This window comes from Paramacrobiotus metropolitanus, unplaced genomic scaffold (genome assembly GCF_019649055.1).
Source record: "Paramacrobiotus metropolitanus isolate TYO unplaced genomic scaffold, Prichtersi_v1.0 Parri_scaffold0000113, whole genome shotgun sequence".
NCBI classification, from domain to species: domain Eukaryota; kingdom Metazoa; phylum Tardigrada; class Eutardigrada; order Parachela; family Macrobiotidae; genus Paramacrobiotus; species Paramacrobiotus metropolitanus.
The window spans coordinates 188,305-209,611 of record NW_026570333.1 but is presented as its reverse complement, the minus strand read 5'-3'; the positions used below and the strand labels follow the sequence as shown (position 1 = coordinate 209,611).

Below are 21,307 nucleotides of genomic sequence, written 5' to 3'. Positions count from 1 at the left end.
TCGTACAGCTGGCATTCCGTGTAGGCGTGTACGTACCTGTCAGACGGAGTTTTCATGTTTCGCATTTCTTGTTTTTTTTCTGTTATAGAAAAAGTCCAAAAATGAATAAAATTATAAAATTTTTAATAACGTCAGCAAGTTATTTATTTTTTCGAGTGAAGAAGCTCTTTATCCCTTCGGCTGCGAGTCTTAGTCATAACACCGTTGAACAAAAATGACGATCGTGGACAGCATACACGGGACGGTGACGTACTACTGCTGGTGGTCCTTGTTCTACGCACTGGGCCCGATGATCTGGTTCTATCCGCTGAACGAATTAGATATCACGGGCTACGAGGCATTCGCTGCAATATGGCTGATCCCGATTATCACGGCGGGCGCTTTCGTGCGCAGAGTGTTGTTCTCCGAACGCGGCAGTGTGGCTCTGGAGTTGGGCATGATGGCGGGGATTTATTCCTTTCAAATGGTACGTACCGAGTATTTCGCCAGCCTGTCGAATGTTTTCGGCATTGAAAATTCCAGAAAATTTTATTGTGATTATTTTATGTGCATAAGTAAATTTCGGCCGGATGGAAAGCTCGAAAGCAGTCGAAACAACTCTTCGTTCGATTTTTTTTTGAAATATTTTTTATTTTTTTTAATATTTTTAAAAGTATTTTTTTAAGTAGTTATCATTTATCAGTTGGTTTTTAATTTTTGACGTTTTTTGAACTACGTGTCATGAATTTTGAAAAAAAAAACATTTCTGTCCCTTTTCCAGAAGTTGCAGCTTTTCGTACAGTTATATTTATTTCTTTTTGGACTTTTATGAAATTCGCTGCTAAATTAGTGTTGGAGGCTTTTTACGTATTATTATACTTAAGAAAAATATTATTGTGAAAGAACACCATGTAATAAATTTAATTTAACGTAGAAAACTGATTATAAACGAATGCACTCGCACTAATAAATAAAGGAATTTTATGTATAGAATTTATCCAGTTTTTTTAGTAATTAATTGGTTGTGCATTTTGACCATCTTCCAGCCGTCGACATTATCGCGACTGCAAGTGTTGAGCGCGGGCAACGGCGCGGCGATGCTGTACTTTTGCGGGAAACTATTCGCCGGCAGCCGGGAGACGCGCATCCGGCAGTTCTGGCTGCTGATGGGTGGCCACTTTATTTTTCTGGCGTCGCGCCTAATTATGACCAGCATCGCGCCGGCCTGGGCCGATCACCGGACCAACTGGATGATTTTCAGCATTTTTGCCGTCAGTATTATCACCCGCGTTCTCCTGAAATTGGCCGGATTTGCACCGTCTGAAAATAAAGAAAATACCGCTTCCGGTGGCGCGGCTGGCCAGCGTTCCAAAATCTCCAGCCATGCAGGTGAGAATTTATTAATCAATTTATCGATATTTTCTTCTCCACAGTAATCAATAAATTTGTAAAAAAAATTGAATTGGTATTAAGTGCGTTATAAATTTAAAAAAAAAATTGTATTTGTACTGTATTTATGTGCGTTATAACTGTCTGTACGTCGACTCCTAAGTGCACTGCAGCGCAATAAAAAATTTGTGGAGTGATCGTAGAGTTGTGGCGTTAGATTGGAACCACTGGTATATGCGGATGTGAAACAACAAAGTTTAGGATAAAACGAATTGCAGATCATTCAGTTTTCAATCGTTATGAAAAGTTTTTATTGAAAACCACGGTTATGTGTGGCTCTTTTTTCCTGATAAGAGAAAGCCAAAGAAACAAGATTTAACAGAACTCACGAACGGCAGTCACCTTTTTTAAAGAGCACTTCGGTTTTTGACAATATTTGGTTTTTTTTGGGGCATCCTCTCACTGAAAACAACAGTTTGTTTTTTAAGCTTTCAAGGAATTTTTATAAAATTGTTATCAAATCTTTTTTAGACTCTTCGGGAAAATTTCTCTAGTTATTTCGAATTTTTCTGTTTTTGGTAGAAGAAAAATAACACGCGTTCAAACGTTTATGTAAAAAAATTTGAAAGACTTTGTAAAATTAAATGATAAAATCTAGTGTTGTGCTACTAAATAAAATTAAATAACGGCCATTTACTTAGTAAAAGCCCGCCTAATATTAAAAGTCTAGTAAATAGTAAGGGTTTGGAAACAAAATAAGTAAAAGTAAGTAAATGTGCTGCCGGAATAGTAAAAAGTAAGTAAATATTAAGGTTCAGAGTTGAATAAATAAAAATCATTTACTAGGTTTTCTACTAATTCGTTTTATCAGCATTACGTACAAAAAATGGCGTGTCAACCACCGCCGCTCGCAGGTAAAGTGAGTGTGCGCAGTAGTCGGCTGCCAGCCTGCCGCCCTCAAAATCGGCAGTATTTACTTCTCGGTATGCACCTGTATAGCTCGATTAATGCATAAGAAATTTATTTGCACTATTTTCAGTAGTCTATTGCGCTTTGAAACTGACGCAGTTCGAAACTTTCGATGCTAAATTACATTTATTTAGTAAATTTGCTTTAATTTGGTAAGTAAATGTCCTTGGAAAAATTGACATAGTAAGTAAAAGTGAGTAAAAGTCCCGAAAAATTTTGAATTGTAAGTAAAAATAAGTAAACTTCCAAAAGCAGATAGTAAAAATAAGTATATTGGCAAGGACTTTTACTACCCAACACTAATAAAATCCTCTTGCATTTTCTGTTTTTTTACGCAGCGGCGGCCCCGCCCGCACCGCTTGCCTCGACCTTCCGGCAGATAACCTGCGGCCTGCTCACCGGCAGTCTTTTTTACTTAACCCACTGGATTTTCGGGGAGCTGGGCGTCCTCTCCCGGTGGGCGGTGCGCGGCGTCACCGCCCCGCCCTCCCCCCTCTCCCCCTTCCACACCGCGCCCCTCGTCCTCCTGGCCTTATCCACCGGGATGTTCCTGCCCTACTTCCACACCAAAACCACTTCCTCCTTTAATTTTTGGCTGGCCGGGACGGTGACGTTTTTCGGGACGTACTTCCTGCACGAATATGCGGGATTCTTCTGCGGATTATTCCTGGCGGTGTGGTGCTCGGTGGTGTGGGTGTGGAGTGTGCGGCGGTGGTGGGCGGTGGGGGACAACCCGGCGCTGGTGATGACGGTGGCCATGGTGACGTATCTGGCGCAGATCTTCTTCCATGTGTGGACCGTGGCGTATAATTTCGTCCCGGGGGGCGTGTACACGCGGGAACGCTCGGATGCGCTCATTGGCGTGATGTGCCTGGCGATGCTGACGGCTTTCGGGAAATTCGGTAGGTTTTTTTCTGTTTTTTTTTGTTTCAATGATTATTGTAGTAATTTTCTTTTTCTTGCTGTTTCTGCGATGATTTTTGTGGAATTTTTTACCAGAAAATTTAAATTTAATTCTGGGGAAGTTGGGTAGGTTTTCTTTGGAATTTTTTCCTGTATTTCGCTGCTTTTTTATTCTTAATGCTTCTTGCAGTAATAATCTTTCTATTGCTTATTTTGTGATAATTTTGGAAGATTTCCTTGCAAAACGTTTTCGTTGATTTCCCGGAAAGCTTGGTAGGTTTTACTGGGGAAATTTCTTCTGTATTTTTTTATTGCTTTTACGTTGAATGCTTATTCTAGTAATGTTATCTGTATGTACGCCAGTAAATTGAATTGTTAATTTTTCTAGTGAAACTTTGATCTTTCGCGTTGTTTCTGCTATGCTTACTTGAAAGAACATGTGGATCAACGTAGAAGAATGGCAATGATATTGATTGGCTTCTATGGTCAACGTTGCTTTAGTGTCGGAAATGTGTGTCTGCCGTCATTATTATTTTAATATTCATTATCATCATTATTATTTTAAATTTTTTTATTTTTTTATCATCCTTTTTTTTAATTGTGTTTGTCATCATTATTATTTTAATATTAACTTTTTATTTTACATAAGGACATAATTAACCGTGTTGCTATTTTTTTGCAGAACTTTTGCCGTTTAATAGCCCGGCTTTCCATTAATCAAAATGAATACTCGTACTAAAACGCCAAGCAAGGCGTGCTTTCCAGACGGTTGTATAAGAGTAATAAAAAAAATACAAAATAAAATAAACAAAAATGAACAGTGCAGAAAAATATAGAAGAAATCAAACATGTGGAATAGAATAAAAAAAATATTAAAATAAAGAACATGAGAAAAATAAAAATCAAAATGAAATATCACGAAAATGTCGACTAAAAAAGAAATAAAAATAGAATACTTAACATAAAATTAAAATAAAATCAACAGAGTAAAAATTATAGAAGAATAACATGGAAATAATGCGCATCCCGGTGGTGTCCAGAGGGATCCATCCGGGATCTCCGGCCGCCGAATTTCTTCCGCTTAACCGTGTTCATCGCGCTGATCGTGGCCGGCGCGGCGACGGTGTACCGGCTCCCGCGGCAACCGCAGCCGAAGAATTTAAATCCCGACACCCGCGATCTGTCCGCCGTGATCTGGACGTTCCACTTCGGGTACGACAACCAGGGCTGGCCCAGTCTGCACCGTGCCGCGGATGTTCTGCAGGCGACCAACGCCGACGTGATCGCCTTGCTGGAGAGCGACGCCAGTAAACCCTACCTCGGACACAACGATCTGGCCCTGTGGCTCAGCGAGACACTGGGCATGTACGTCGATTTCGGCCCGGCTACCAAGGTACGACCGGACGGTACCCGGAGAAATAACATTTAGTTGGTTTTCTTAATTTACTCGTTTCTTTTTTTAAAATTTTCTTCTAAAGGAATAGCAGATTTATTTTAATGTGATGGTTAGACACACGTACAAGTAAATTACGAAGTGATTATTTATACCAGATACAAGCATTACTGGCTATTGTTAGTTAGGAACGATCATTTATTTACTTATTTTTATGATTTTCCTGCGAAGTACAAGAACCGAATTAAGTATTGGCATAGAAATATAATTGATCGATAATTATTTATTACCACGTAAATTAACAGTAGAGTTTATTTTTAATTTCTGTACACTGCCAAAGGATAAATGAAGTAAAAATTATTAATTAGAAAATGCCTATTTGTTAAGGATTTGGAAAATGCGGGTACAGTATCTTGATTGTGAGGTCACGTTTATGCTCGCTTTCTTGCCCATGTTCTACGCTTTTTCTCTCCGTTATAGCTTATCTGTTATCACATAGCGAATGCGAAGAGTTTTCTGTTCACCTTTTTTCGTAAGGAATCGAGCAAAATATTAAACTGAATTACTGATAATGTGAGTAATAAATAAGATTAATCTGCCTTATTGAGTGAACCTAATTCCAATTAATCCGAGACTGTAACTGAATAAATTTTAAAACAAATATTGGAAAAATAAAAAAACTACTGGAATAATACGAAAATATTGGAATAATAAAAAATACATCCGATAGAATCACCCGAAGAAGACTGATTTCCATTGGATAAATCGGTGTTTTTCTAGGACCATACATGGGGCAATCTATTACTGTCCAAATACCCCATCGTGACCTCCACCCACCACCTGCTCCCCTCGCCGGAAGGCGAACTGGCCCCGGCCATCTCCGCGGTGCTCAACGTCTCCGGCCACTTGGTGACCATCATCTCCACCCACATGGGCAACGACCGCGACCACCTGGACCGGGAGTTACAAACCCACTACCTGGCCAACCTCTCCGCCAGCTCCCCGCATCCGGTCATCTTCCTGGGCTACGTCACGTCCAAACCCTTCAGCCGCGATTATCTCCACTTGACGGAACAGGGAAGACTGAAGGATATTGATCCCACGGATCGGCAGCGCTTCTGCGAGTATATCATGTACCGCGGTCTGGGGCGGGTGGGCTATGCGCGCATCTCCCACGGGGGCCTGTCGGATACGGAGCTGCAGATGGGCCGGTTTGTCGTCGGATCGGAGGTAATATTGCAGTTATTCTGATAATTTTCGTATTATTATTTTGGTTTTTTTTTATTATTATTAATTACTTCACTGGATAGATTCATTAATAAATACATTGATTAATTAAGTTACAACTGGGAAACGGGAAAATAGTCTTTTATTAATAATGAATAAATTATTACTTTTTCTGTTAATTATTCATAACATTTTCACTATAGAATAACAGGGAAAGAAGGTAATACATGTATAGTTAGTTCGTAATTCTGGTGTTAATTAATGGCTAGATTTATCCATAAATCCGTAAAAAAAATACAGAGATTAATTAAGTAGTAAAATCATTAATTCGAAATTAATTTATTTTTTACCAATAAAAGATTGGTTTATTTTTTTACTAATTATTGTGTGATATTTTTGTTTGAAACTGTTCGGATCATGGCAAAGGACCAATTAAAAATGCAAAAGTGCTTTCCCGCTCATTTATATAACTTTGCGAAGCGCTTTAATCGTTTATAAGCATTTATATAACTAATTTGACGTTTAGAAATTGTGAAATCTTGATTACATAAATCTTGCGATTTCTTCACTAGAATTTGGTTAGATTTTTATTACACTTGGAAAATAGAATTTTTCCATTTGAAACACATAGAGATCCGTTGCATTGTGCAGTGAATTCGATATTTCTGATCTTGACATGGCGACTGTACATTTAGGCGGGGGAAGGGGTCGTGGAGACGCGGGAGGATGCGGTGCCGGCGTGGATGCGCTTTTCTCCGCGATTCGGCGGCTTCACGCCGGGACACTACGCGCCGTGGCGGCATCACTACCACATGAGTACGCCCAAGTATTTCCTTGATAAAACCGGCAGCTAAGGAATGCGGTGCCTTTTTTCTTGGTGTACCTTGTATATGGACCATGACAGTGATTTATATTTATTGCCGGTGTCGCCGTGGAGAAATTGTTGGTTTCTATATTTTCTGTTGATTATGTGTTGGCAGCTCGGAGGACTATCGTAACAACAGTGTTATGCGAAAGTTTCTTGTACGCAATTTAGAAAATATGGATAAAATTTATTGAGGGATTCTACGTTATACATAGTACTGTTGCGCGAGTATATAGCGTAAGCGTGTTCTGTGGGTGAGGAGCAGCATGCATCATGAATCACGTGCATATTCATAGCCATAACGGGCGTGCTTACATTGTATACATTTATGGATGCGGTTGGATGCACAATAGCTTGTTGTGGTAAGCAAGCCAGAGGTTGTGGCTTGAGCGATAACGGGCAAATGACTGAGCGTGAAGAAAGGAATGAATCATTGTGTAAACCAATAGTGTGTCTTTGTTGTCTGCAATGTTTTATCTCTCGTAACATGTATTAAGTGCCTGGCTAAAAAAGTAGTGTGCGATGAAGTTGTCAAATGATTTAGTACATCTCCATCCAGCCTCGGAACAACTTCTCTTGGAATATCTGCCTTTATCTTTGCATGCCATTTTGTTAGCATTCGAGTTGTTGTCTGCTAATCTGCATTAAAGGTCATCGGGTCGGATCAGCCGCTGTTGTTTATCGTTGTTGTACTGGTAGTAGAAAGGTTACATCCACCGAGTCTCAGCTAACCTTTAGTTACGCGACATGGAGGGCATGTGTGCGTAGCAAGTAAATGTAGCTGAAGGTGTGGAGCTGCGAGGGAAGGTCAAGTTCAGTAGTGGTGAGGTTATAACCACTGCAAGTGTTTCAGAGTGAGTTGATGTGCTGTTAGCAGCAGTGAGTGCACTGCTGCAAGTGACAATGTATTAGTAGTGGTGAGTGCATTACCACTACGAGTGTTAATCGTGAGACATCAGTGCTAGTGATTTGCTGTTATAATTGCTGATGGATAGTGTGTCATTGTGGACGCTTTGAGACGAGCGACGAGTGTGGATTGTGAAAGGTCACAAGTGTCGCTTGCAGCAAACCACGCGTTGTATGAGCGAGTGTGGGAGCGGTATCTAGTAAGAATACTTTGCACTGCTAACAAACGACGTCGGTGAATGTTTTAAGGCTTGTTAGTGCAGAAGGTGGTGCCGGCGTTCTGCGGTTCTTTTGTCGGAGCGTACAACGATAGGTGTGTTGGAGCGGAAGCGGGTGCAGGTGGTCGACAACTAGCGGAAGCAGCATAACGGCATTCCTCTGTAAGTCGTATGGCAACCTACCATTTTTGCTTTCTCTTCGTGGGTCCTTTTGTTCATGACATAGTTTAAACAGGATAAGTTAATAACGATGTGCAGTTGCTTTCAGTTTGTTTTTTTAAAATAAAGTATGTGTCAAAAATAGTCATTTAGTTGACTTCGGACGAATGTTTGTTATTAACTGGTTAATAATGAAAATTGATCTTATGATTAAGTTGACCTTAGAAGATAGCCTTAATATTACTAGAATCGTAAATCATCAGCTTACTGCAAGGGATTTCGATCATTTTAACAGTGTGTGCTCTAGATTGTTTGCGGATTTTCCCTGTATTCTTTCGATTTCTTTTGCATGTAAAAAATACGGCGTATATGGTGAGACCCGCCTGGAAGGAAATATTTATAAGCAGGACCAGCAGAGTCGAAACAGTAATACTTAAGTACGTATTTAGGTATATTTCGATGCCGTCTTTTCATGCCATTAATTTTCGAAAAAAATTGAATTAACTCTTAAATATATCGATTTGTAGAATAATTAAGTTTTTTATCTGCGCAAGTCAAAAGTCCTGCTGACGTACCAGAAAGAGCGAATCTGTAATTCGTCGTAACCGATCGTTTTAACATGCCCCTTTAAAATGCGATTCTTGAATTTTTTGTTGTTGATGATCAAAAAAGTTTGATTGCATAAATTTAAGTTTAAAAAAAAATGGTTGTACGTAAGATGGCAGGAATTCGCCTTAGAGATTTACCAGTATTTGGTGGACAGTCCACTGAATCTGCAGAAGATTTTATGGACAGGTTTAACAGAATTAAGAACTATTTTTCGTGGAGCGATGAACAGTCTTTGGTGCATTTCGGTTTGTGCTTGACAAATGCTGCCTTAAAATGGTTCAAGAACAGCGAATCCAAACTGAAAAAATTTTGCGACGCAGAGCAGGAATTTTTGAAAATCTTCGGTAGAAATCTGTTAGACTTAGATATCAGTAAATTCATGTCAAAAAATTTCGCTGTTGACGAACCCTTGACGTACGTATACGGTGTGTTGGATTACATTGTTGCAACCCATGTCAGCGCTGGAGAAGAAGAAAAGGTCAGAATTCTTTTCGAAAATTTGCCGATGCAGCTCAAAGCAGATATGTTACAAAATCGTCCCAAAACAGTCGAGTTATTTACTGAAAGGCTGCAAGAAATTCGTAAGAAGTGTCAGTATCTAAAAGCTGATGGGGAAGTGCCCGACGATTGTAAAATTTTCCCGCTTTCTAAGATGTTTTGACGTGCTACTGGAAATTCCAACTAGTTGTTCGCTTAAAAAAAAATAATTCAAAAAAAAACAGCAATAATTCTTAGCTCAGTTAGCTAATAATTCAAAACGCTAGTCTAAGTATGAATCAATTAAATTGTAATTATGCAAGTAATGTTCTTTTGGAGGTGGCGCAATTATCGGTACACCAATAAAGCAAGAGAGTAAACCCTTTATGTACTTTAGCGCTGTGAGTGATTCAGTCGCTTTGCTTAATTCTAACAATTTTGCTGATTTGTGCCAAAGTGTTTTCTTCGTAGACGTTTAAGGGATGCATTTTCATAAATATTTAGTTGTGGTTTATCAACAGCGTTTGTCAAAATTAAATAAAAAAAAACTAAATTTCTTAATAAAAATTTTTAAATTTGCGTCTAATATTTGATTTGCACTGTCCAATCGCCGTAGGTAAAATCTTTGACAGTGTATAAGCCGTTAGTGATGACTTTTTTTTACAATTTTGTTTTTGGAATCGCTGACTTCTGTTTGGAATTTAGTTGAATGTTTTAAAGTTGTGCAGCAAAGCTGAAAAGAGAAATAAATGAGGATGTTGTGAGAAAAAGATGAGTAAATGAAATGAAATGGGTCAATATTTTGAGCACACTTTTATTGTTGTTCCAGCTTGCGCAAGCACTGTCGATTGAATAACAACATATCAGAAAATTCGAGAACATTTTCACATCGTTTTTTAAAGATATCATCATGTTTTGGTACCTTTTGTCTGCTCAGGTAAAATATCCACCATGCGTTATGTTTTACACTAGAACGCTTTAATAACATGAATGGCAATTACTTATGCACTGGGACGCCTCCGCATATGTTCGGGTTATTCATGAAAAAATCGGCAGACAATTTTCCACAACAAATATTCTTGTGTGCAAGCTTGCCGGCAGCCCACTCAAGAAAATTGTTTCATAGCGGCAGTAGAAAAATTTAAAAAAAAAGAAGAGAAGAATTTGGTGCTCAGGGTTCAGATTACAGTACATTAGTATATAAATTCCAAAATATTGTCGCTCATTCGGCTAAAAGATCCTATCTTATTACGCAGTAAAAAAGCGATTCAAATTCAGCGTATGGGTTATTTCTAAATTCTGTATGAAAACACAAGTTCGCAAGTTTGGTGCACTGCAATCAAAAAAAAAGCGCAGGGTAATTAGCGGAAATCGGAAATTGAAAAAATCATGTTCATTAAATTGCACGTAGTCGGGACCACGATTTGGTTTTTTCTGATCGGATAATTATCTGATAAAATGCGGCATTTTTTTGTACGTTTACGTTGGTTGCGTTGTGCTCGTTTATTTAGGCTTTAGCTATTGAAGGTAAAATATTGTTGCATAATTTTCTGACCATCGAAACGTTTAAAACAGAGAAGCTAAAGATATTAATAGCTACCTTTCATCGTTGCCATCACCCATTAAAGCTCAATGCACTAGTTGCATGTGACTCCTCATGTATGCTTGATTTCTATTGTCGCACCCAAACCACACCCCATTGTTAAGTACGCTCTAAATCATATCATAATGCTCTGCGCTTGTTAACGTAAAATATTGGCTTCAATATTCAGTACATCGGCAGCACTTGACTTTCTTTTTTCACTTTCTTCATGTTACTTGCTGGTCAAGATGCAATAAAAATGCAAAATAAGATTTACTTTCCGCCGTAATACTTTTATATGCTTTCATAAGCTTTACACTGCATTAAATATATTATATTTTTATATAATCAGTGTTTGAATAATTGTCTACCTCAGCTGTACAGTTGTTGGTAATGGGCATTATCGGGATCTGTATTATTACTGAATTTTGTAGAGTACAATGTGCCATATTCACTACGTAAACTCGTATCTTTATATTCATACAATCCTACCGTCCAAAACGTAATCAATTTTGTTTTTTTCTGGATTCGTCAAAGTGTGGTTAGTTTAAGTCAAACTTGGTCTTAAAAAAATCAATATTTTCCTGACCAACTTATTCTGAATTTTGATTTTTTTTTAAAAACGTTCTAGTCAGAAAATTGTAGGAGTTGGTTTTAAGTATGGCGAAACGCAAGTGCAGTACCAAGAATACTTACTATTGTGAAGCACAGTACGTAAAAAGTACATACGGTACTGTAACCGTGGATATGGATCTGTAAGTACACTTTTGTCAGTACAGCAGTTAGGGTAATGTGGATTTTTACGTAGTTCAAATTCTAAACAGCCGGCAACTGCCGGAACAGTCTATAAATTCAAACCTGAACTTTCCAATACAAACGTGCCGAGCATGAAAGCGCGTAGGCTCATCTTTGTACTAACAATCATTATGCTTATGATACTCGTACAGATTGCGCAATGTGCAAATGATACTCGTAACAATAATAAGTCTAGGAGATGTTAGTTCTTAGTGTGAGGGTCTAGTAATGGTGTAATTCTTATGTGAGTAGGTGAATGTTATGCTTGCATGTGAGGTACTTTGTAGAAGAACTTGTCAGCGGAACAGCCTACGACAACGGGAAAGCCGGCTAACAAGATTCTGCATAGTCTGCGGTTTAAACGTTTCATTCAGCAGCGCCCTAGCCGGAAGAAGCTGCACAGCTGTTTTGTCGCACAAGCGCACAGCCAACTAGCGTGGCCAGACGGAAGGAGTATCTACCGGCGGTGCCAGCGGAAGTAGTGCTGCTGCGGTGTCCACGTCTAGTGCGAGTTGCAGCACTAAAGAGACGTGAGCCAGTGCAAGTAACAGCACGCGCGGGATATTGAGTGCCGTGATTGGTTCGAGTAAGAGCGCTGATAAAACTTGACTTGTGCGAGTGCTGGTGCAGGTGCGGTATCCTTTAAAATTGTGTGAGTGGTGACGTTGGAGCATGCAATGCAGGTGACAGCATTGCGAGTGCTTGTGCGAGTGTTGGCATAAGCGAGCGCGTATTCAGTGCAAGTGTTAGCACTGAGAGTGTCCATGCGAGTTGTGGTATGGGCGAGGTGAAGTCCTGTTCGAGTCAGTGCACAGTAGCGTGTGTGTCCGGCGTGAGTGATGGCGCGGACGATAGGAGACCCTGTGCGAGTCAGTGTACAGCGGTAGATGTGTCCGGCGTGAGTCATGGCGCGGGCAAGTTGGTTAATGGTGACAGTTGTGACACTGGAAAGTCGATATCCAGTGTGAGCGGTGGTTTTGCGGAGATGATGCCGGTCAGTACAAGTGCCAACACTAGCGAGTGCAATGTCAGTGTGAGTGGCAGTACTGGCGAGGATGGCATCGGAGTGAACGGCGCAAGTGGTCAGTGTGGTGTCAATGTGATGGTGGCATTGGCGAGTGTGGTGCCAATGTGAGTGGTGACATTGGCGAGTGTGGTGCCAATGTGAGTGGTGACATTGGCGAGTGCGGTGTCAATGCGAGTGGTGCTATTGGCAGCAGAGTGGTCAGTGCGAGTACTGGCATTGGCGAGTGTGTGTGCGTGGGGAATACAGATACAGAGAACATCAACAAACATGACGATATGTTGCGGACGTGTCAGGAGTTGTTAACCGGATACGTAGACCGGATGGGAGACTCATTACCATTTCCGGCGGAGTTTACATGGATGGCGGATGAGTTGGCCCGAAACCGCGTGCAGTTAAGAGCATTAGTCCCACATGGAGCGCGGTTTACCTTGGAGTCACCAACCGACATCTGCTACGGACGCCACGTAGTGTACGATTGGGATAAGTTCATCTATGGACAGTTTCTTTACTACCGTAGAGAAGACGGCGCGATGCGTTATGAGAGCGAATACGGCTGTGTGTACAAAGAGTATGGCGCCCAGAAGGAGCTAGCGTTAGTGGGAGAACATCCACGATTTTTTAATCCGTTTAAATGGTTTGTGGAAGAGGAAATTTGCGATACGTACGGACCGCGCTTGTATCACAGTACACTCCCGGAGATACGCCTTCAACACATCATGCGGGAGGTAACGGAGCGGAGAGCGCAAGTTGCAGCGGATGCGGCGCCAGACTATAGTGGCATAATGGAAACGCTAGACTTTGCGGATCTGCTAGTGCGAGGAGGGAGCGCGCCGGAAGTTGTGAGCGAACTAGACGATGATGCCGGTTATCACCAAACGCCGGCTGAGTCAAGTGCGAATGCGGTAACAATGCAGCCTGCACTGGTAGAGGAGATGGACACAGATTCGGTGGATGCCGTACCGGAAGGGGGCAAGTGCCATCCGAGTTAAGGGATGGTGGTCACCTTCTGGGACGGTCGGACTCGAGTGTCTGGACGGATTGCGGAGCGCAAGTGAGTGTTAAAGCGACCCATGACGAGGACGTCATGATCCATAGGAGAGGCGTGTTGCGCGAGTATATAGCGTAAGCGTGTTCTGTGGGTGAGGAGCAGCATGCATCATGAATCACGTGCATATTCATAGCCATAACGGGCGTGCTTACATTGTATACATTTATGGATGCGGTTGGATGCACAATAGCTTGTTGTGGTAAGCAAGCCAGAGGTTGTGGCTTGAGCGATAACGGGCAAATGACTGAGCGTGAAGAAAGGAATGAATCATTGTGTAAACCAATAGTGTGTCTTTGTTGTCTGCAATGTTTTATCTCTCGTAACATGTATTAAGTGCCTGGCTAAAAAAGTAGTGTGCGATGAAGTTGTCAAATGATTTAGTACATCTCCATCCAGCCTCGGAACAACTTCTCTTGGAATATCTGCCTTTATCTTTGCATGCCATTTTGTTAGCATTCGAGTTGTTGTCTGCTAATCTGCATTAAAGGTCATCGGGTCGGATCAGCCGCTGTTGTTTATCGTTGTTGTACTGGTAGTAGAAAGGTTACATCCACCGAGTCTCAGCTAACCTTTAGTTACGCGACAGTACATACATAACGGAGAGTACTGCCGCACCCCATTAATGCCCGATCTGTACTGTACACGCTCAAATACCACTTCAGCATTACGCTGAGAATTCATATTAAGCATAGAAAACAGACGTCTTTAGACACATTACTAAGTAAAGTTATACCTCACAACAATTACATTATGCATAGACACTCATGCTGTCCTTTTTGTCAAAGCTGCATGTTACATGCAATGTACGACAAAAAGAAGTTGATGGCTCGGTTTTAAAACATATTGTGCGCACTGGCTGTTTTCCCTGTTGCATACTGATCTCCGTTCATACGTGTGTCGTAAAGTCAGTTCTACCACCCATTTCTCCTGAATTACGACACCGAATAACTCAACCAATATCCCAAAAGATCCAGAAAAAAATTACGAGATTTTTGATTCCAAATAAGTGGCAATTCATGGGAAATGAAACAAATTATCAGCGTTTGTTTTTCTCATAGACTTATGCATAGATTGCAAGCCAAACGGTTCTGCGCACAGATCCTATGCTGTACCTACGAGAAAGCAAAACGACTAGAATTTGTTTTGTTCGCCATAAATAGCCACATGTTTAATATCAAAAAGTTATGAATTTTTTTCTACACCTTTTGATATGCAACTTGCATAGTTTCACTCCCAAATTCAAGGAGCGCGAGCGTTTGAAAGTGACGAACAAAGAAAGTAAGCGTCCAAGTTTTACTGGTGGCGTGTCGTTGCGAGGTTATTTTTGAACCGCGGACCGACCGATCGGTTCAACTTCTTTTTGTCGTCCATTGTATATCCGTGATTTCCTTTTGGTTACATCATTGTAAGCACGATGTACCGGATTGATTAAACTCGTTTCGGCGTTGATATCATGTCTAGCACGCGCTCTGGTAGGTTGCAGCCAATTCTAATTTGACGTGTAGAAATTGTGAATTCGTTAATGGTGTCATTTCAAGCCTGGAACATAGTGAAATCCTTATACAGTATTAAATTGCCGAGCGCGACGCATCTGCTGCGCGGGATCGTCCACTCACTGGACATGTGTTCTGCCGTGCTGGTCGTCTTTATTGCCATAGTGGTTGGTACAGGCTTCTTCGGGGGTTGACAGTTTCGCCCCGGTATTCACGACCAATTATTTTATTTGACAATAAGGCGACATTTGGGCGCGGCAAAAAAAAAGGGCTGACTGCCTGCACATCGCTCGCATGTCCTTGATGAAGCCCGTTTGTCACGCGGACCGCGCGGAGGATGTCATCCCGGGCGGGCGTAGTGTTCGGCGCCGTCACCGGTCCGGCTTCGGTGATGACCGTACGACGCAACGCGTGATTACCAAGCAAATAGAAGACGATTTCCTTTGCTCGCTTTGTAACGGAGGAGTGTTTTAAAATGGAAGGAAATTGTCTTAATTTGATTTCTTTAATAAATTCAGAATTCCGCTCGTGGAGCGGATCATCCGTAATTATTCCGTATATAAAGTCTAGGTCACCAGCGCAATTAATCAAGAAAACAAAGACGACAAACACGCCACCTATTGTATTATGAATGCAGTTCGAGTGGTCTTCCAGGTAAGGTTGGGCAGTACTTTCTCAGGAAGCAGGAAATAATTGCACCATTTCAGTAGAAAGGCAACAGGGGGAATCTTATAGTTGAGATGCATTTACTGCCGCGCGGTGCTCGTTTGACGGTTAGGTGTCTGTTTGCCGATGGCGATGCTTCACAGCTCTATCATTTTCCCCCATTACTCCGCGGCAGCATGCCGTAATGGAATAACGAGAAGCCTATTTCAGGACATTTGTTACTTGGAGAAAAAAAGGTCACTGTAGTTAACGCACCGAATCGCTTTACTTCATGGACAATTTGCCAACCTTAATCCCTACCCGAGCAGTCACAGAGCGTATTAAAACACACCAATAAACATAATGGGATCCAGTAAAGCCTGCACCGTCCATGTATAATCCAGCACCAAATCCACTAAGTCCTGGGTGACGGGATCCAGCGTGATCCAATCTTCCAGCAACAACCAGATCAACTGCGGCATCCATGTACACAACAGACTCACAGTCAACGCCAGCAGCATCCGAAAGGTCCGCGGATCCGCCACCATCTTGCGGCCATACAGCGATGACCCGCTGGTGATTGCCACACGACGGCGGGCACGTTGGCGTATCCCCTCAATCAACGGGTACAGCAGCACAATCGCCAGCGTCGGCAGCAAAAACAGCACGACAAAAACGACAGTCCCCCAGATTTGCACGGGGACGCTGAGATCCGACGAATAATCCGTCATATCCAGCAGACACACGTCGTTCTCTGGTTGGTGGGTTAGGCGGTAGGCGAATAACGGCACGGCGCACAGATGCACGACGATCCAGATCGAGCAGCAAACTCCTACGGCCAGCCGCAGAGTGTGGCGCTTTCGGTAGCTGTGCGGATGCACTACCGCCCACAGGCGGTTGAGAGTGATGGCCAGATGCGAGTACACTAAAACGGCCATCAGCGCCCAGTTGACGTAGGTGTACAGCGCGCACTGGGGCGGGGTTAAGAGGGCGCTGTACGCTTTCTCAACAATATCCAGCGGAATGTCAAGCAGATTTGTCAGGATGTTCACGGTGAAGAGATGGACGAGGTAGGTAGTAAACGCAGCGGAATAGCCGTTGTTTTTAGTCCGGTACAGGATAATCAGCGCCGCGGTGTTGGAGACGATGATTAGGGTGAGAATGGCGGCATAGACAGCGAGGATGGTCCGGCCGCTGAACGGGGCGTGGTCAGCTGTATGGTCAAATTCCGTGGTAGTGTTGTTCATTATTCTGTCAATGTTTGCTTTAAAATCCAGAAAGCCCTGCAAGAACACCGATCGAAATCCGTATTTTCTAACTGGACGATCGAGATGTCCGTTTACCTTAGACACGAGTAATACGACAATTCAAGGCACTCTAATCTTTTCCGTAAGAAAACCAGAAGAAAAGACCAACTGACGAAAATTATAATGATAAAATACAACGCTTTAGCGCTTATTTTATATGTGCCTGTATAGACTGTTTCACGGAGAGCAGAAGCGTCTTGTTTTTGTGGGAAATCGTGCAACCGGAGATGCATGAATTGAAACGCTAACAAGCGCACAACTAATCGGAATAATGGACGCAGCCGAATTTAATTTTTCCGTGATGCACCATTAAAGCTACGGTGCTTCCTTCAAGCATAGAAAAGTAATACGTATATTCCTTGAAAACATTATCCCGACCGAGTGCCGATGGTGAATGCTCAGTAATGTCTGCTACTGCTATCTGCATCGCGGTTGATTTCTCACTCGCTTCAATGGACATACAGCACTTTCCAATCAACCGTAACAAGGAGTGGGTGGGGAATGGCCCCGGGAAAATCATGTGGATGTGCATTCGACGAACGATGAAAGGACGCGGGAATCATCGGAATAATATTGCTTCTTACAGCTAACCCGCACATTTATGTGATGAACGCTATATGGGGCGCTTTTGCCCGGTCGTTAGCGGAACGCCATGTCACATGCTTGCATCGAAGAACCCAGTTGACCAGGACAAATTTAGGTAATCAGCACGGCGGATTCCAGGCTGAATGACAGGGAAAGCAGCGCGTCGTTACGCAGAGCCAGAAATCTTTCAAATCTATGTGAGCACACTTAAATTTTGGAAAGAGGGGGGTATTGACTATTTTGTTATTTTCGTACTGGATTGCATTGTGAAAGTTTTGAATGTCCAGCGACTAATCTACTGTTGATTTTATTGTGGCGTGCGTGTGTCAGTTAGGCGAATTTGTAACTAACAGTGAACATTTTTTTGGGTCAATGGAGAGTCAGAGACGTCGCGCGAAGCTGACGATGCTGTTTGCCCAGAAAACGTTAGAAATTCAATTAAAATAGGTTATTTACCAGAAAAATATTTTGGTTGTTAAATTTAATGGAAATCTGTAGTAGGTTTGTGAGGTCTCAGGATTTATCTTGTCTTTCTTTGCCTGGTTAGGATGCTTATGACTCCAACGCTGTCTGTTCCTGATTTCAGTAATAACGAAATCTGGAAAGGGAGAGTGTACCGGTAGGTAACTGTATCTATCACAGCGACAGGATACCCACGTACTAAAGCATGTATAATTTGAAGCGAATCTCGTTGCGATACAGCAACTCCACCTCGCGAGGTGGCTTCGCGTACCGTATCTGTAGGCGTGGCCCCTGCATGCAGCCACCTCGTGCGGTTGAGCAACCGTACCATGGCGAGATTCGCTTTGAATTCGGGACAAGGCCTAAGTGCTGCAGTCAACTTATACTCAGTGATGTATCGTTAGAGTGCTCAGAAGATGCCCTTACGGCCGCACTGTTAAAAAACATGATCTGGAAAAGGAATAAGAACAAACGCAGCTTCAATAGAAAGGTTTCGCAATAATATCACTGCGACGGAGATAAAATTACTCGACCGGATAAAATGGATTATTATTAATCCATTTTATCCCGGTGGCGTAAGACTTTCTTTTTTTTCCTGATATGTATTTCGCGTTAAGAGCAACAAAATTTTTTCACAAATTCACGTAAGTTCATGAGAAGCTGAAAACACAATCGAGTTACACAGCAACATCTTCAAACACAGGCGCGCGAATAACAGAAAAGATCTCGTCTAATTCGCCGTCGGTGGTGCTGTTCCCATGATATGTAGATGCTGCATTTCCTTGCTGGACTTCGATGCTTATCCGTTGACGCAATAACTCAAGTGCTCGCGGTTCGCCTGACCGTTGCTGGATCATCTTTCCTAGCACGTTAAGTGGCCGGGTGGTTTCTGGTCTGAATGTTCCGCAGGTCGCGAAGGCCAAAGGCCGGAACCAATAATCATGGGTGATGTTGCGGTATTTCTCGGTGATGTTGCGGTATTTCTCGGTGATGTTGCGGTATTTCTCGGTCTCGGACTTTCTTTTGAATTTGTATGGAAACCCGCTGCCAGAAAAGCCGGTAGAATATATATTCCTAAACGAAAAGGTCGTTCTCGAGAATTTCCAGAAGGTCATTCTCGGGAAAAACATAGTTCGTGGCATCACCAGGCCGCCTAACTCCATTTACGTACTCGCTTAACCTACTCCAAGCGGAGGCTCGACAATAAGCCGGTATGTTGCGTACAAGAAACGCACGTGCGAGAAACGTCTATTTTGTGTTAGAGCACTAGAATTCATTCTGTTAATTCATGGTAAACTCATTGATATAATATTTAGATGGTAGTAAACTACGTAGTGTACAAGCGAATTAAAGAAGGTGAACCCGTGAGCGCGTTTTCGTATTTTCGAAAGCAGCATAGACCTGCTTAAAGAAATTCAAGCAGATTTGCTGTTGTAATGGTTTATCGTGCCAATAAGTAATAACTAATAACTGTGAGGTTCGGCCACAAACCTGCGCATAAAACTTGATCTTCGTGAGCAGGAAACAGCATTGTAACTGCGGAAGTAACGGAACACTGCACGATGCGCATATACGGATGTAGCGCAACTTCTGTCAAAAATGCGGTTTGACTGAATACGTTCACAAGCAAATCCGAACATTGTAGGAGAAGGCGATACGCATGTGTAACCTATTCTTCACCGCGCATTTTTTATTTGCGTATCTTTGTTTGTAATTTTAAAATAAAATGATATTAGAAGCTGCTTAATTACACAGAAGAGGGGAGTATGGGTAATTTTTAAGCACAAGTTCTAATCTAGGTGAGCACATGACCCTTTATGTGAGCACATTTTGTGCTATGTGAGCACAAGTTTTCAGGCCCTGTCGTTACGGTCGAATGCGTAGTTTTAAATACAAGTCAACGCTTATGGGTTGTCCGTGAGAGTCAACATTGTAGAGAGGTCACCTTGTACAGAATGTACAAGTACACGCAGAGAACGTAATCAGGATTAACCGCGTAACGCGGATAGTGTGGATCGCACGATAGTTTGCTGTTCTGTGAAGTCGCTGAGAATATAGTAACTATCGCACGGTATGCGCAGTCAGGACGCGAAACTCCGGACGGATGACTGGAGCTGTACACTCGATGCGCTCTGTACGGCGGTATAATAGTCTTTATGATTAGCCGCTCGCTGACCGAGCAATAGCCTACTAAACAGCCATAACATATCAACGCTGGCACTTCCATTACCAGTTGCTCACCATGAACATCGGACATAATTCATATTCACGAGAATATACATCGCTGCACTTCATGTACTTCATGCCTACTCGGACCATACACTACAGGAGCAGTACAGGGTTGTGTGTAGTACACTACTGACTGTCCCCTATGTTTACATCCTAATTTACGCTGGCTTGCCCTTTTGCTTTGAACACAAGAACACTGTCATCGGTCGTGCCGGTCAGTGTTCTAAAAAAAATCAGAAATCATAAGTGGTGATACTGATAACCACAAACGCACTAACACAGTACCTGTAAAAAACCCTGTGCAACAGCCAAATCATAATTATGAAAATCACTTATCGGTAAGACGGTAACATAGAGGGGCCACAGTAAATTTACTCCCAAACTGCACCGAGCAGTCAAATGCTGTGCGCGACACGATACACAACGAGAAACCTGTCCAGAGGCATGGTTAGCTGACACTGCCCTTGCACCCCTTCGCTGCGCAGTACTCCTTCAAAGCACGAAGCGCCAGCGGGGTCAGCTTGGACACATCCACTTCTCCGAGATCGTTCGCCGTCCACCGTTTACCGCGATAATAGTAATACGTTGTCAGACGCGGATAGCGACTTTGCCAAATTTCCAGGCACTGCCGATTGAGAAAACACTTGACATGAATTGATTTATAAAACCAATGTGAAAAAAAGGTTTTGACTTAAGAAGGCGAATTCTTAGAAATTCCGTAATGTTCAATGAGCCAAACAAATTTAAGGGAAGTGGCCCGGTACATGGTGCCAAATTCGTGTATCTGCGCGAAAACTTTCACTTTCGCACACTCCAAACACTTTTTTGATTTGTTTTCTGACATTCTATAGCCTGATGATTTGTGTACATTGGCGTGAAAAAAGTTTGTGCGCGCTACATCCGGTTCGGGATTTATGACTATAAGAAATTCCAAAAAGTTTAATTGCATTCAGGTGTACCAAAATTCTCATCATGGGCCGAAAATTTTGCACATAAACGCACACATGCATTTTTACATGGAACCACGGTTCTAGCATTTT

At 42.2% G+C, this 21,307-nt stretch overlaps 2 protein-coding genes across 2 annotated transcripts; one reads left to right on the top strand and one right to left on the bottom strand.

Moving 5' to 3' along the window:
- Positions 1-42: 42 nt before the first annotated feature.
- On the top strand, positions 43-6,876 carry LOC129598035 (PGAP2-interacting protein-like). Its single transcript, XM_055495778.1, has 6 exons — positions 43-466; positions 1,026-1,368; positions 2,676-3,239; positions 4,281-4,633; positions 5,414-5,863; positions 6,556-6,876. The coding sequence occupies exons 1-6, from the start codon at positions 215-217 to the stop codon at positions 6,712-6,714; spliced, it is 2,121 nt and encodes a 706-aa protein (XP_055351753.1). The 5' UTR covers positions 43-214; the 3' UTR covers positions 6,715-6,876.
- A 9,149-nt stretch (positions 6,877-16,025) lies between these two features.
- On the bottom strand, positions 16,026-16,931 carry LOC129598074 (C3a anaphylatoxin chemotactic receptor-like). The gene has a single exon (XM_055495819.1). It carries the CDS (start codon positions 16,929-16,931, stop codon positions 16,026-16,028), a length of 906 nt encoding a protein of 301 aa, XP_055351794.1.
- Between the last annotated feature and the right edge of the window lie 4,376 nt (positions 16,932-21,307).

Excerpts from the sequence above, each read along its gene's own strand:
- LOC129598074 (XM_055495819.1), bottom strand. The coding sequence starts at position 16,931 with ATGAACAACACTACCACGGAATTTGACCATACAGCTGACCACGCCCCG.
- LOC129598035 (XM_055495778.1), top strand. The coding sequence starts at position 215 with ATGACGATCGTGGACAGCATACACGGGACGGTGACGTACTACTGCTGG. Across the intron at positions 3,240-4,280 it reads GACGGCTTTCGGGAAATTCG|AGGGATCCATCCGGGATCTC; the intron begins GTAGGTTTTTTT and ends GGTGGTGTCCAG. Across the intron at positions 5,864-6,555 it reads GGTTTGTCGTCGGATCGGAG|GCGGGGGAAGGGGTCGTGGA; the intron begins GTAATATTGCAG and ends CTGTACATTTAG.